Below are 17,369 nucleotides of genomic sequence, written 5' to 3' on the forward strand. Positions count from 1 at the left end.
CTGGCCTACCAGGTTTCTGTGGATAGGTCTGCTGCCAGTCTAATATGTCTACCCTTGTAGGTTATGGACCTCTTTTCCCACCAAGATGCTTTCAGGGTTTTCTTTGTCTCTGAGATTTACAAGTTTCATTATTATATGTCAAGGTGTTGACCGATTTTTATTGATTTTGAAGGGGGTTCTCTGTGCCTCCTGGACTTGAATGCCTGTTTCCTTCCCCAGATGAGTGAAGTTCTCTGCTCTAACTTGCTCCGATATACTTTCTGCCACCCTCTCTATCTTTCTCTCTCTCTCCCTCTTTTCTGTTCTTCTGGGATCCCATTTATTCTAATATTGTTTCGCTTTATGGTATCACTTATGTCTCGATTCTCCCCTTGTGGTCCAGTAGTTGTTTATCTCTCTTCTCGGTCTTCATTCTCCATCATTTTGTCTTCTATAGCTCTAATTCTCCCCTCTGCCTCATTTATCCTAGCAGTTAGAGACTCCATTTTTTATTGCATCTCATTAATAGCCTTTTTGATTTTGATTTGGTTAGATTTTAGTTCTTTTATTTCTCCAGAGAAGGATTCTCTAGTGTCTTCTATGCTTTTTTCAAGCCCAGCTAGTATCTTTATAATCGTTATTCTGGACTCTAGTTCTGACATCTTACTTACATCCATACTGATTAGGTCCCTGGCAGTCAGTACTGCCTCTTATTCTCTTTTTTGAGGTAAGTTTTTCCACCTTGTCATTCTGTCCAAAGAGGAATAGATGAACAAGAGAATAAAATACTAAAAGGGCAACAACAACCCCAGAGAAATATACACTAACCAAATCAGAAGAGACCCAAAATGGAAAAAAAATAAATAAAATTTTTAAAAAGAGTGAATATAATCAGACATGTGAATAAAACAGAGCAATACACTGGATCCTCTATGTATCTTGGTCTGTTAGAAAACTAGATCCCAAAATTGTAAAGGAAGAAAAATATGTATGTACAGGAATACAATTAAATACAATTAAAGGACAGAATGTAACTGTAAAAATGAAAATTAAAAGCCAAATAAAAGAAGGACTATAAACAGAACAGAGCAGTACACTATATCTTGAGTGTATTCTGGTCTGTTTGTCAGAAGAAACCACATCCCAAAACTGTAAAGATGTATATATATACAAAATATATATATATATATACAAAATATATATACAAAAATAAAATTAAATACATTGAAAGGATAGAATGTAATTGTAAAGACGAAAATTAAAAAAGACTAAAAAAAGAAAAGGAAGAAAAAGAAAGAAAATATGATCAGACAGGTGACAAGAACAGAGCAATACACTAGATTCTGGGTGTATTTTGGTCTGTTTGTTAGAAGAAACTGCATCCTAAAATTGTAAAGAAGGAAAACATATATATATACAAAAATAAAATTAAATACAATGAAAGGACAGAATGTAAATTTAAAGATGAAAATTTAAAAAGATTTAAAAAAGAGTTAATAAAATAAAAAATTGTTTGAAAAAGGGAAGAGAAAAAAATTAAAATTGAAAGCTAAAGAATCGTGGGGGAAAAAACTATTTTCCCCCAGCACTGGAGTTTTACAGTTCTGTGTGACTGGTACATTTGGTCTTGGCTGGATGTTCTTTCTGATCTTCTGGGGGAGGGGCCTATTGCATTGATCCTCAGGTGTCTTTGCCCCAGATGGAACTGCACCACCCTTGCCAGGGGGCCCGGCTAAGGAAGCTGCTCAGGATTGTTCTATGTCGCTTTTGTTCCCTGAATGTTTTCCCGCATTGCTGTAGAGGACGAGAATGAAAATGGAGGCCACCCAATCTCCAGCCCCAGAGCTGAAAGCTCAGGGCCCCACTCTTCAGCTGCCCTCAGGGAAAAGCAATCACTCCTCTCTCCCTGGTCTCCAGCTGCACCCCGTGCTCACCCAGCCTATGACCTAGCCTATGACCCAGCCTATGACCGAGAAAAGTTTCTATCTCAGGCACACAAGCTCCATTCACATCCTGCAGACTACTGCAGTGTGCACCTGTGCCGCTCCTCCCAGGGGATGGAAGGGGATCTCGCCATGGTTCTGCCACTTGCTGGGCCCCTGCTCTGAGAGCAGTCACCCAACCGTTCAGGGGTTTGTGGTTTATGGCAACACCAAGCTGAAAGCCCACTCCTGGGCTCACTTGATTGCAGCCAGCTTCCCCACTCGGACACCTGGGAGCTCTGCCACACTCAGGCACCCCTGGTCTTTCTGTAACCCCAGGAATCCTGAGACCACACTGTCCCACCTAGGATTCTGCCCTGCTTTGCTACCTAAGAGCCTTTCAGGCAGGGATGTCCCTCACTGGAGCAAACTTCTACAAGTTCTGATTTTGCACTCCACTATTATATCGCTTTCCAGTAGCTGGCTTACAGAGGCTCCCTCCCCCCAAGGCTTATCTGCCCATGTATCACCTCGGATTCACTTGTCTGCACCTCCTACCTTGCAGAAGTATCACTTTTCTATTTGTAGAATTGCAGCAATTCTTTTCTTAGATCTCTGGTTGAGTTCACAGGTGTTCAGAATGATTTGACAGCTATTTAGTTCAACCTGGGACCAGATGAAACTAAGGTCTCCTGTTCCCCCTCCATCTTGGACTATCTATACCACATCTTCTTTATCCATTCATCAACTGATGGAAATTTAGTCTCTTTCCATAATTTGGCTATTGTAAATAATGCTGCTATAAACATCAGGGTGCATGTATCCCTTTAAATTAGTATTTCTGTATCCTTCAGATAATACCTAGCAGTGTAATTGCTGGGTCATAGGATAGGTCTATTTTTAACTTTTTGAAGACCCTCCATACTGCTTTCCTAGTGGTTGCACCAGTTTGCATTCCCACCAACAGTGCAGGAAGGTTCCTCAAGGGAAATTTTAAAACATACTGAATTTAATGAAAATTAAAACACAGCATATCAAAATCTTTGGGATATAACTAAAGCAGCACCTCAGAGTTAAATTATAGCATTAAAAAGCAACCCAAGTATCCACTGACAGATAAGTGGATAAAAAGAGGATCTCAAATCCATACTCTAGACTTCCACTTAAAGAAATGAGAAAAGAGCTAAATCTACCCAAATCTGTGGAAGAAAGAAAGTAATAAAGAGCAAAAATCAAAGAAATTGAAAACACAAAGAAAATATAAAAAAGATCAATGAACAGACATTTTTCCAAAGAAGATATATAGATGGGCAGCAGACACATGAAAGGATGCTTAACATCACTTATCATCAGGGAAATGCAAAACAAACCACTATGAGATTATCACCTCACACCTATCAGAATGTTAAAACCAAAGACACAATAAATAACAAGAGCTGGCAAGGATGTGGAGAAAAAGGAACCCTCAAGTACCATTAGTGGGAATACAAGCTGGTGCAGACAACTGTAGAAAACAGTATGAAGGTTCCTCAAAAAATTAAAAACAGAATTACTATATGATCCAGTAATTCCACTACTGGCTATTTACCTAAAGAAAATGAAAACAAATTTAAAAGATAAATGCACCCCTATGTTTACTGCAGCATTGTTGATAATAGCCAAGACAGGGAAGCAACCCAAGTATCCACTGACAGATAAGTGGATAAAAAAAGATGTGGTATACATATACAATAGACTATCACTCAGCCATAAAAAAAGAATAAAATCTTGCCATCTGCAACAACATGGATGGATCTAGACGATATAATGCTAAGTGAAATAAGTAAGCCAGAGAAAGACAAATACCGTATGATTTCACTCCTATGTGGAAATTAAGAAACAGAACAAACGAACATGGGGGGAAGAAAAAAAGAGGTAAACCAAGAAACAAACTCTTAACTATAGAGAATAACTGATGGTTACAGAGGGGAGTTTGGTGGGGTGTGGGTGAAATAGGTGAAGAGGATTAAGAGTACCCTTATAACGATGAGCACTCAATAATGTAGAGAATTTCTGTATCATTATATTGTACACTTAAAACTAGTATAACACTCTATGTTGGTTATTACTTGAATAAAAAAAAAATAAAGTGAACCACGATAAATTATTTTAAAAGATCAATGAAATCAAGCTTCTAGCAGGACTGACAACGAAAAAGAAAAAACATGAATTACTAATATTAGGAATTAAAAGGGATTATCACTACAGCTGCCACAAACAATCAAAAGATAACAAGGCAATCCTCCAAACACTCTACACACATAAAAGCAATAGCTAAGATGAAATGAACCAATTCCTCAAAAAACACAAACTACCAAAACTTAGAACCCTAAACTAAAGAACCCTGGGTTAAGGGTGCTGGCTCCCAATGCAGTCAAAAACCCATGTGTAATTTTTGAATCCCCCAAAATTTAACCACAAATTGCCTACTGCTTACTAGCAGCCTTACTGATAACAAAGAGTTGATTAACACACATTTTGTATATGTATTATAAACTATATTCTTACAATAAAGTATGCTAGAAAAAATGTTATTAATAAATCATAAGAGGCTACATGCACCCCAATTGTTTATAGCCCAACTATAGGAGAGAGCCCAAATGTCCATCAACGGTTGAATGGATAAATAAGTTATATATACATATATATGTATACTATGTACACACACACACACACACACACACGCACGCACACACCATAGAATATTACTCAGCCATCAAAAAGAATGAAATCCTGCCATTTGCAATAAGGTGGATGGAGCTAGAGTGTATTATGCTAAGCAAAATAAGTCAGTCACAGTAAGACAAATACCATATGATTTCACTCATGTGGAATTTAAGAAACAAAACAGATGAATATATGGGAAGGAGAAAAAAAGAAAAAAGAGAGAGGGAAAAAAACTGTAAAAGACTCTTAATGATAGGGGTGCCTGGGTGGTTCAGTCAGTTAGGCATCTGCCTTCAGCTCAGGTCATGATCCTAGGGTACTGGGATCAAGCCCAGCATAGGGCTCCTGGCTCAGTGGGGAGCCTGCTTCTCCCTCTCTCCCCTGTTCATGCTCTATCTCTTGCTATCTCTGTCTCAAATAAATAAATAAAATCTTTTAAAAAAAAATAAAAGACTCTTAATGATAGAGAACAATCTAAGAGTTGATGAGGGAGGTGGGTGGGGGAATGGGCTAGAGATGGGTGATGGGTATTAAGGAGGGCACTTGTGATGAGCACTGGGTGTTGTATGTAAGTGATGAATCACTGAATTCTACTCATGAAACCAATATTGCACTGTATGTTAGCTAACCAGAATTTAAATAAAAATTTGAAAAAAGTCATAAGAGAATATATACTACTATACTGTATTTATCAAAAAAAACTCACATATAAGTGGACCCATGCAGTTCACAACCGTATTGTTCAAGAGTCAATTGTAGATAAACTGATTGGTTCTTACTGCTAGAGAAACGGAATTTACAGATTAAAAACCTCCCAGAAAAAAAATCTCCAGATGCCAATGGCTTCACTGGTGAATTTTACCAACACTAAAGAAGAAAATAAAATCAATGTTAAACTATCTCTTCCAGAAATATGAAGAGCAGAGAACACTTCCAAATTCATTTTATGAGGCCAGCATTACCCTGGTATCAAAACAAGACAAATATAATGCAAAATATAAAAGCAAAAATCCTTGACAAAATATTAGAAGTCAAAACCCAGTTAAGTTGGAAATAGCAAAAAGAATTTACACAAACACATATAGATACATACATAGACACGTACTGAAAATAAAAGCATACTTCAAAAACCACTGCAAAGTTAGTAACACTCTTTTCCAAATCAAAATTCCTTCTTTTAAATACAAAGAGACCTATCCATAATAAAACTTTTTATTCTCCAGAATGTCTAAGTAAAAAGAATTCATTCCATGAATCACTGTTGGAATAATTAATACCAGTGCTAATTTACGTCCAGCAACATTTCCTTCTTTGCACTCACTAGCTCCAGGAGTCTGCCTTAACTAGGTAAAACCAAAGGAATATATGCCACCCACCTGGGAACAGCATTTGGTTCGAGGATGGGCACAAAAGCCAATTAGAAACAAGAAACAATGAGTCTTTCAATGAAGTTTCTAAGAAACCAAAGTACTCCCTTCTCTACAGTGTTCTCTTTTCTACAGATGTGGTAATATGAACATATAAAGCTTCGAGCTGAGGCAGCCATCCTGCTAAGGAGTCAGTCTGAAGATACCAACACACAGAGGAAAACAGAGGAAAGACATAGAGAAAAAGCTTAGCTGGACTCCAATCTATGATAGGACTTCACTAAACTGATTAAATTTCTTTCAGTTTAAGCCATTTTGAAATAAGTTTTCTGTTATCTGCACATAAAGAATCATATAATGCCAAGGGCTAACTATTAGAAGTCAGAGGAACACTGATTTCAGTTACCATTTAAAGGATCTTTTTCATAATTAAAGCTAATAAAATGGAAAAGGACACATTTTAAGTTGTTTTCCATATAATCTCAAATACTACAAGTTTCAATACTCACCTGTATGTTCCTGTATGTTCAATACCAGCCTATATGTTCTTAATAGAGGCCAGACTTTTAAACTTAAAGTTCCTTTCAACTCTAAGATTCTGATTCTGTAAAGGCAAACTGAATTTGGGATGTCAAATGAGACACTCAGAACTATCAGCCATTGGTTAGACTTCTTCTGTTTAAACAACGAAAAAGTAAAAAAAAAAAAAAAAAAAAAAAAAGACCTTTTTTTTTTTTAAGCTTCCAAATCATACTCACTAGCAAGAATATGAGATGCAAAAAAGAACAGAGTAAGTGGGAAACAAAGTCTTGAGCTTTGTTTATTAATCCTTTAATAAACTAATATCTAAAAATATAAAACAAACAATAAAGGATCCATCCCTAGTTAGCTTATTTGGAGGGAAAAAATTATAACCACTCAAAAATTTTAATAAAAGATACAAGCACCTAATTTTGATTACTGAAAATTCTACAGATTGCATTTGCACTTTTTCTACCATTTCACTAGAATTTTCTTCTCACAATGGATTTTTTCCTGTGTTCTGCTATTAATGTTTTTCTGTCCTTAAGAGTCTACTGAAACAGTGTGGAATGGTGGTTAGAAAAAGGGACCTTGACACTAGACAGCTGGGATTCAAATCTTGGCTCCATCATTCACTAACTGGGTGACTTTGGGCAAGACAGTTAACCCTAACTGTGCTTCAATTTCCTCATCTGTAAAATGGAAACAGTAACCACAGCACCTGCCTCTTAGGGTTGTTTTAAATGCAAAATAAATTCATTCACATACATCTCTAAAACCAGCCCTCAGTATATGGTACATTTATTACTTTGCTTGGGCTGCTATAATGAAATATATAGACTAGGAGGCTTAAACAACAGAAATTTATTTTCTCATAGTTCTGGAGGCTGTAAAAGTCCAAATCAAGGTTCTAGATTTTGGTGAAGGCTTGTAGACATCCATCTTCCTACTATGTCCTCATAGGACCTTTTCTTGGTGCATGTGCATGGGCAGAGCAAGCTCTAGTGTCTCTTCCTCTTCTCTTAAGGGCTCCAGCCCTATCAGATTAGGGCCCCACACTTATGACCTCATTTATTAACTCCTACTCTATCTACATATATAATGACTTAGGGGTTAGAGCTTCAACATATAAATTTATGGGGGACACAATTCAGTCCACAGCAATATGAACTATACAAATACTATTGAAGTTTCTATTAATGTGCATAAGACTATTGTTCTAAAGGAAAATAGTCTTATTCATAAACCAAGTTACAGAATCCCTAACGTTACTGATCTCTTGCCAGATTGGTTGCAAAGAAGGTAAAACTTTTTGTTGATATGTACTTAATTGCTTTCATTTACATGATGATCCCTCTGAAATGGAGGACCACTGGCAAAACCTTGCCTCTGTACCTTGTTAACTCAGAATAAAAGGGCTTATTTTGTAAAGTCTCCCTTTCCAACTCTAACTTCCTTTAACCTTTAGGATCTCACAGATAACTCTCAGTTTACCCACGAAATCAACTTAAATGCTCTAATAACCAGCTGGCAAGAACTCACCTGACAATAATTTGAACCTGCCATGCCCCAGTCCTCATTTACCAACCTAACCAAAGAGTGATCTACAAAGTTTACATCTGAAGAAGTCTGACAAAATTACCACAAATTAGAACCACCTTTCATTAAAAAAAAAAAGCTATTTTTTTTTAAAGATTTTTTTTTATTTATTCATTTGAGACACAGAGACAGAGAGAGAGAGCATGAGCAGGGAGAGAGGCAGAGGGAGAAGGAGAAGCAGGCTCCCTGCTGAGCCAGGAGCCTGATGTGGGGCTCGATCCCAGGACCCTGGAATCATGACCTGAGCCGAAGGCAGATGTTTAACCATCTGAGCCACCCAGGCGCCCCAAAGCTATTGTTTTTAAATAGAAAAAAAATTAAGTCAAAACTTCTCCATTAGGATTCTAACAAAACATTCAGTTAAGAAAGAAATACCCCTTTTGCTCGCTAAAATAGTTACCTAAAAACTCATTTATATTCTGAATTTAAATTCAGCAAACAACTCTTCCTTAGACAGTCACTGCAATGATTAAATGAAATAATGTATGTTATTTACCTACTACCTTCCCTAGGACCCATACCTCTTTGATAAATGTTAATATAGTAGATGTTCTGAGAAATAAGGTTTAAAAAAGCTAGTAGAAAATTAACATCCAACTCTTATTTTCAGTACACATTTATACTCCAATCCTTTAAAAAGACTCACAAGTTTACCACTGAGTTTAATATAAAGAAATATTTACTTGAAAAGAGGATCTAATTTTAATTAACCATTAAATATAAATTTTCCTGCACTAATGTCTCATAATGGGGCATCCACAAAGCAATGGGAACTTTTCTATCTGTAACCTCTACTAAGGAAACATGCTTTATTTCATTAAGTGATAGACACTAACTTAAATATTGTATTAAAAGATCTCTAGTGTCTTTGATTACCTAAAGGAAATTATTCCTCCATCCCAACATCTCTCAAACCTGGGAGAAATGATCTTTTCAGTCACTTTATTTTTTACAAAAAATAACCAAGCAATGAACAGATTATAAGAGAAATCAAGTATTAGAAAAATTCTTCCAAATATCACAAAGAAAAATGTTATGAAGATTACTGTGGTGGCACATTATAATTAGTAAAGATAACTACATTACATAAAGCTAGTATGTGTGCCTTCCTACCCCATTAGTATTTTCTTGCCTTCACCTATCATTACTTAAAAGATATTCATCACATCAAGAAAAATTGAGAATGGGGGAAAGAGGTGAGGTCGATAAAGAACAGCTTGATAATTCTCAAGATTTGTCCTTCGGTTAAGTAAAAGCTAAGTAAATTAACTTACTTTTTTTAAACTGACCTTAACAAGTGGAGTGAACTCAGGAGAGGTAAAAAGTTAGAGCAAACTAAGGTGAACACAGCTCTTCCCCAGACCTCCATCCACAAACACACATTAATCCTTCCCTTGGAACTGTGAATGTACAACATAACCCACTTACCTTACCAACCAAATCACCCTGGGCATGTGACTTTTTTATGTATACATAGCACTACTGCTTTCTTTTGCATCCCCTCCTCCTCTATAATATAAGCAGTATCAGAACTATGTTTGAAGAAAAATTACAAATAGGTACTGGACTTCCCTGATACTAAAGAAAAAAGAATGCAGAAAAAGTTTCAAAATACTCAGATAAATGACTATAGCATCTGTGTGTGTGTGTGTGTGTGTGTGTGTATTAGAAAATCTACCACATCATCTGTATATTCCAAAGCAACTATCACTAAATCTTGACTGAAACTTGCAAAAAAAAGAAACAAAGTACATGTTATATATACACTTATTATAATTCAAATTATTGTTACATAGAAATACTCAGGTTTTATAAAGTACTTAAAAAGTTAGATTCTGTTTTAAAGATGGAGGTAGAAAACGGATATAGTAGTGGATGTATAATAAGAAGTAAACTTACCAAATATATTAGTGGAGTGCCCTTTCCTTGCAATAGGTCTGAGTTCATTATGTCCCCATCCATATATCCTATAATTATCCCAGGCATGTTTCATCATCTGAGAAAGGAAAAATTATAATCCATCAATTTACATTACTCACAGACTGTTATTTCATCTATCTAGATCATCTATCACTATAGCCTTACCCATTCTCCTGTATCTCCTACATTAGGATACTATTCTATTAACATTTGTACCAGTGTGATAACACACATAACCATGTTTAACCTCAGTCTACACAACAGAAGAAAAAAAACTTGGCCTGCAGGCTATATTTTGCCAACCCCTGACCTAAACAAAGTGACTAGGTAGGTGTGATTCAAGTAGCAGCAATCAAGTCCCTTTATGCATAGATGAAGGGACTCTCTTGATTTGCAATTTCAAGGTCTATGTAATGTATCATCTTGGCGCTGATGGGGGCTAACACTCCCCCAACATGGAGAAACTAAACAACGAAAGGACAGAGGTGCATATTATTAACAACATCTAAGATGTGGTCTTAGCCAAGCCAAGCTTGACGCCCTACTTTAGAGCCACTAAGCTAATAAATATTTTTTATATCAACTAGTTTGAACTGCACTTCTTACAACCCAAGGAGCTCCAAGCTACACAAAAGCGGAGTATTTAATTATGTAACAGTTGAATTATTTAATAGTGGACTGTGGTATATCAAAAATCTATTCAATTAACAGTACACCATTCATTAAAATATTCCTCAACTTGTTTTTTTGCAGTTTGCATTATTCAGACACCAAAACCAGACAAAAAGACATTACAAGGAAACTGAAAACCAATATACCTCAAAAACACAGATTCAAAATTCCTTAACAAAAACTAGCAATAGAGAGAGGATACTGCATAATGATCAAGGACAGTTTAACGTAGGCATAGAAGATTAATTTAACATTCAAACACCAATCAATATAATTCAGAATAATATAAAGGGGAAAACATCATACAACCATTTTTATAGAGGTAGACAAAGCACCTGACAAGATTCAACACCCATTCATGATAAAAACCCTCCGTAAACTACAAGTAAACATCTAAAACCTTTTTAAAAAAGGGGATCTTCAAAAAACCTACAGCTAACATCATACTTAATGGCAAAAGACTAAATGCTTAACCCCTAAAGTTGAGATCAAGTATGTCCATTCTCACCACCTATTTTCAACAATGTACTGGAAGTCCTAGCCAGTGTAACGATACAAAAAAAGAAATAAAAGGCATAAAAATCAAAAAGGAAAAGTACCTCTATTCACATTACTATGTATAAGGAGAATCCTAAGCAATCTAAAAAAGAAAACTCCACAAGAATTAGTAAATGATTTCATTAAAGTAACAGGGAAACAAGTTCAGAAAACTAAAATCAAATATATTTCTATATGCTAGTAATAAACAATAGAAATGGAAATTAAAAAATAATTCCATTTATATTAGCTTCAAAAACATGAAATATTTCAGAATAAATTAATATGTACAAGAATTATATACCGAGAAATATAAAATACTGCTGAGAAATTAAAGAAAACCTAAGTAAGTGGAAACATGTAACATGTTCATGGAACACTGAATATTGTTAATAATTCTTCCCAATTCATCTACAGATTCAGTAAAATCCCAAACTCCAGCAACCTTCTATTTTCATAAAGAAGCTAATTCTAGAAAGGCAAAGGACCCAGAAACGCCAGAACAATTTTTAAAAAGAACAAAGCTGGAGGATTTAACCTGATGTCATAGCTTACTGTAAGTTATTCAATACAGTGTCCTATTGGCATTAAGGGCTATGGAATAGGTATGAGTCCAGAAAGAGGCTCAACACCTACTGATTTTGTCATTTGATTTTGAATCAAATGCCAAGGTAATTCAATAAGAAAAGGATAATCTTTTCAACAAATGATGCTGAAACAACTAGAAAGCTCTATGGGCAAAAACTGAAGCACAGCCCTTACTTCAGACAATAAACAAAAAATTAACTGGCAACAGATCACAGACTGAAATGTCAAAATTAAAACTAAATCATGTGCCCACACACATACTTGTACACAACTGTTCATAGCAACTTTATTCATTATAGCCAAAAACTGGAACAAATGTTGAACAAGTGTTCAACAGGTGAATAAATAAAACAAGTTACGGTATACCCATACAATGGAATACTATTAAGAAAAAAATTACCTTTGTGTGCAATCCACATAGATGAATCTCAAAAAAATTATGCTGAGCAAAAGCCCAGAAACAAAATATCACACACTTTCATACTTTATGATTCCATTTGACTAAAGCTCTGAAAAAGACAAACTTCATCTATAATGACTAAAAGTAGATCAGTGGTTGCCTGGGACCAAGGAATCGGGTGGACTGACCAGAGTGGGGCAAAAGAAAAACGTTTGAGATTATAAACATCTTGATAATAGTTGTTATGCAGGTATGTACATCTGTCAAAACCCATCAATAAGCAGTACTCTTAAAATAGGTACATTTTATTTTATACATATCATGTCTCAAAAAGCTCAATTTTTTTTAAAGATTTTATTTATTTGGCAGAGAGAGAGAGAGAGTGAGCACAAGCAAGGGGAGCAGCAGGCAGAGAGAAAGGGAGAAGCAGGCTCCCGGCTGAGCAGAGAGCCCTACATGGGACTCGATCCCAGGACCCTGGGATCATGACATGACCTGGGCTAAAGGCAGCTGTTTAACCGACTAAGCCACCCAGGCACCCTTCACCTGTTCCTCTATTTATCGCTATATCTTGAAATGGAGTTTATAGTGCTATTTCTTGATTTTTAAAAAAAGGTTTAGGTATGTACTATATTCCCCTATAGTTAATTTAGCTCTTTTATACCACTACCTCCACATAACACTTCCCCACATATATTTCCCTGGCCCACATCCTCCCAATGTAATTAACAACAAGTTTTTCTCATAATTATTATATTACTTTAGGCAACTTTTGTTTTTCCTGCTTTTAATTACTTGTCTGAGGGCTTGGGTCTTTTTGTTTACTTAGGTTTTTAATGTAACAATTCTGAATTTACTTCCAAATTATACTTGAGCTTCAAAAACTTGTCTCAGTATAATCAAACACATCAGATAAACTATCAATTCCATTTTATCCTGATATAAACTTCCTGAAGCTATCCCTCCTGCTCTAACCTCAACTTCTGTTCTCTCTGCCTGAAGCACAGCAGTCACCCTGCTGAGTCCCTTATTCAGAGTCCTGAGAATGCCCTTCCTTTCTCTCTCTAGTGACAGATCCCTTGTTGCCAAAATCTCTTCTCTTCCTATTTTTGTGCTGAAGCATAGTTTCCAGTAGCAATCTGAGAAAATGACTAAATTTAACCTCAGATTTGATTCACAATTTGGCTGAACATATAATTCTTTCTAAGCCATTGCTCCACTCTCTTCCAGTTTCCAATATTATGGTTGAGGAATCTGAGGTGCCATTATATACAATCCCATCTTTTGAGTGGAAACTTTTTTTTCCTCTGTAAATTTTTAGGCTCGTTTTTGAATGCCTATTTTTCTAAAATTTCAGAAGGAGTCTTTTTTTTTTCCTTTTTTTGCTCATTGTTGGTAGGTTTTTTTCAATCTGTAAACTCACATTCTTTAGGTTTAGCCAATTTTCTTAAATTGACTTCTTTATTTTCCTCATCTAATCACTTGTTAGATGTTCCTGAATGATCTTACTTTGTTTGCTCATCTCTTTGTTCTACTGAGAGATTTGCTCAATTTTATCTTCCAACTCTTCTACTGAATTTTAAAATTCTATCATATTTTTTAATTTCTAAGAGCTCCTTCATATTCTGCAAATGTTCTTTTTCATAGCTTACTGTTCTCATTTTATGAGTTCCATTTTTTGTCACTCCAATGATGTTAATTCTTTTTTGTTATTTTTTTGTCCTCCCTGTATTGTTTCTGTATTCTCTGAGTTCCTGAATTCTTCATCTGTTTTGCTGTGAGAAACTTTCCTGAAACACCTGGTGATCTTTGGTTTGTTCTTCACATGAGAGGGAAGCACTTACAAGATAATTAAATGCTGCCAGTGAATGAGCAAAACTTGAGTTGAGCCTCATCTTAGGGAGTACAGGTGAAACCCAGGGGTTTTCACTGAGGAACAGTGAAGGTCTTTTCTCTTGGGCCAGTCCCGCTGGAGAGAAGTCCTCCCATCTTCCACTTACTGAACATAAAAACCTGGCTGCAAGAATTCTGAGAGCTGAGCAGGAGAAAGTGGTCTCAATATTCAGAACACTTTTCACTTAATTCCCTCCACCCTAACCACCTTTTTTGTGTTTTCCCTCAGCCATAACTGGTTTTCCCCAAATCCAGATCTCCTCCAATTTATTCCTCCAAAAGTACACTTTAGTCTTCTTTTGGGGAAGGGAAGACAGCAGCTAGGATGCCTAAGCTGGACAACTGGGGATCTAGGAGTTAAGAGCACTTTTTAAAATTTTCAAATAATCCCTTTCCAACTTCATTTTATACCCCTGCCTTCAGAAGTAAACAATGTCTCTAATTCTTCAAACTTTCAGGTATCCTTCAGTTCACATCACCTTGCCTCTTGTTAGCTTCTTCCCCTATGAGCTTAAGTTTCAACTTTCTCTGCGTGCTAAGCCAGTGACCATAATGTTTAATAGGAGCCTATACAGGAGGCCTTAATATGTTTCGTGTTGACTTGTAAGAACACTGGATATTATGGTGTGCTCTAAAGGGTTAACTCACCAGGTCTGGGTTGTCCAAATCCTATACATCCCAAAAAAAGATTTGGCCTGTGCCAGACTCCTGGAAAATAACCACTAAATCTTCTTATCCTGCCTTTTGGAGTATCTTCGTTTAAGTGTAGCCTTGGGCCACGTCAGACAGTTTACCCATATAGTGTGATTTATGGTGGGGGCCTTGGGCCACATGGTATCAGCCTGATCTTTAGAGGTGTTGGAGAACTAAGGTCAGCCACGCCTACATAATGAACCTCAAATAAAAACCCTGGACACCAAGGCTCAGGTTAACTTCCCTGGTTGGTGATGCTTCCTTACCACTCATCACTTCTGGGAGAGTTAAGCACTGTCCATACCACTCCACTGGAAGAGGACAGCTAGAAACTTGCATCTGGTGTCTCCTGGACTCCATCATATGGGTCTTTTCTATTACTAATTTTAATCCGAATGCTACTGCTGTAATAAACCAAAACCATGAATACAACAGCTTTGCCAAGTTCTGAGAATACTTCTAGCAAATCACTGAGGCTGTGGGTGGTCTTGGGAGTCCCCTAAACACACAGTTACTTGAATTATTATGTACATAAGAAGGTATTTCAATAAATTCTAATGACATCTAAAAAAATAGGTCAGTCATCTCAAAAAAAAAAAAATCTATCAATGTTTTCCCAATACGGTCCAAAGAAAGTGCCTTTAGCAGCCAGCACATAAAAGAGACTCCAGAGCTGAGGTAACATCAGAGTACAGCTCTATTTTGATTCCATCAAGGTCAAGGTCTCACAATAATTCATAAGGCCAAGCTTAAAGTACCTGCTAAATCTTTCATATTCATTACTAGAATATATCCAAGTAGATATTTAACTATTTGAACTAAACTTCTCTCTTATTTTATGATAAACAATCCTTTTGAAACATTGCTGATACTGTTACAACCTGACAAAATCTTTTTCTTCACAGGCAGTACAACCGGCAAACTCTACCAAGAATCAGCAGTTCTAATTAACAAAACTTAACTGTAATATTCACTAAATTCCGCCTACCCCCTCCACCCCGCCCCGACACACACACACTCCGGCATTCTCTTTATCTCCAAGTAATTCCTAGAATAACAAATTGAAAGACTTCTGAGACTAAACAATTTAAAGAATTCGGAGGTCAATTGTTCCCCATTCTTCAATCCTTTGAGACTCTGGAAGATATCTGCAGTATGGGTCAAAGGTTTCATGACCTATTCCTCAAAAGATGGCAGATATAATGCTAATTCTTCAGAGGCATGTTTATGAGGAGATTTGCATAGTATCTAGCAGAGTCCCTTGTAACTAAACACCAGAAATTTCTTATTCAATGATAAATTATTTACAGATGTATTCTACATTATTTATAAAATGCTGATTATCAAAAGCTCTCTCAACAGAGTGGTATAATGATCCAAACAACATTATATCAAAATTTTAAGTGTCCAATGATACTATAATCCATATTAAGAAAGAAAGTTCGAGCCCTTATTGCCACCTTGGAATCTGAACTATGACCATGACCCCAAAACAAACAAGAACAAAGTGTGACACCATAGATGATGCAAATGCATATATATTTAAATCCAGTCAAATACCATAGCCACTCCACATCATAAATCTGTTTTATTACCTCTTTAATTTTTTCCCTTTTCTTTCTTATGTCATTATCTTCTGGGTCTCCACCATTTATTCCTATTAGATTTGGTATAGGGACTGGCGGCAGTGGCTTCTTCTCTTTTGTCTTCATCTCTTGGACCACCTTATTTTTCTCTGTCTGAATTTCTGCTCGAATTTCCTCCCTTGACTTTTTTAATTTTTCTTTTGCTTCTTCCAGGGCCTTCTCATGATCAGCTCGAATTTTATTTCTCAAACGTTCCTCTTCTTCCCTATAAGAGGAGAATAAAAAAAGACTGGTAAGAATGATCCTTAAGAACCTCAATCTTTGAACATAAAATTTAAAGTTTCCTCCACCAAACCCTAATAGATGTTTTCTACTCTGGCCATTAAAAGGTAAGGATGATCTGTGAGAGAGACTCAGATCTATCTGCCCAAATAGGATAAATATAACTTGGTATGAGCCCTGGATGCTGAAGACCAAACACTTTACAAGGTGGAAGAAGAGGGAACCGAGAAAGAAAGTTTTAATTGCAGGACCCAGTGAGAACAGATAAAAGAGCAATCAGTAACTTATCAGAAGACAAATGAAAAAGAAGAGGGGGAAAGAAAAGGGAGAGGGAAAGAGAAAGCAACCAGAGAGAAAACTTGATGGGGGAAAGAAAATTAAAAATAGAATTAAGTATGGGGAGGGTACAAAAATATAAATATAGGGTCAAGGAAAGAGATAAGTGGAAAAGAGAAGAGCTAGGGAAATTTTTCATTTATTTTATAGTACATGATATGCTTCTAAAACTTCTACATTTTGGGGCGCCTGGGTGGCTCAGTTGGTTAAGCGACTGCCTTCGGCTCAGGTCATGATCCTGGAGTCCCGGGATCGAGTCCCGCATCGGGCTCCCTGCTCGGCAGGGAGTCTGCTTCTCCCTCTCCTGCTCCCCACTCTTGTGCTCTTTCTCTCTCTCACTCTCTCTCAAATAAATAAATAAAATCTT

At 36.4% G+C, this 17,369-nt stretch overlaps 1 protein-coding gene across 1 annotated transcript in view; it reads right to left on the reverse strand.

Moving 5' to 3' along the window:
• Window positions 1–16,712, reverse strand: part of LOC102741906 (mannosyl-oligosaccharide 1,2-alpha-mannosidase IB) — a 50,942-nt gene extending 34,230 nt beyond the window's left edge. The window contains exons 1-2 of the mRNA XM_031038357.2: window positions 16,394–16,712; window positions 9,995–10,091 (exon numbers count right to left, since the gene is read on the reverse strand). Of these exons, the coding sequence (XP_030894217.2) occupies window positions 9,995–10,091; window positions 16,394–16,510 (214 nt within the window). The 5' untranslated portion in view covers window positions 16,511–16,712. The remainder of the gene's footprint in view (window positions 1–9,994; window positions 10,092–16,393) is intronic.
• Between the last annotated feature and the right edge of the window lie 657 nt (window positions 16,713–17,369).

This window comes from Leptonychotes weddellii, chromosome 4 (assembly GCF_054177405.1).
Source record: "Leptonychotes weddellii isolate Sample4059 chromosome 4, ASM5417740v2, whole genome shotgun sequence".
Taxonomy (NCBI): Eukaryota; Metazoa; Chordata; class Mammalia; order Carnivora; family Phocidae; genus Leptonychotes; species Leptonychotes weddellii.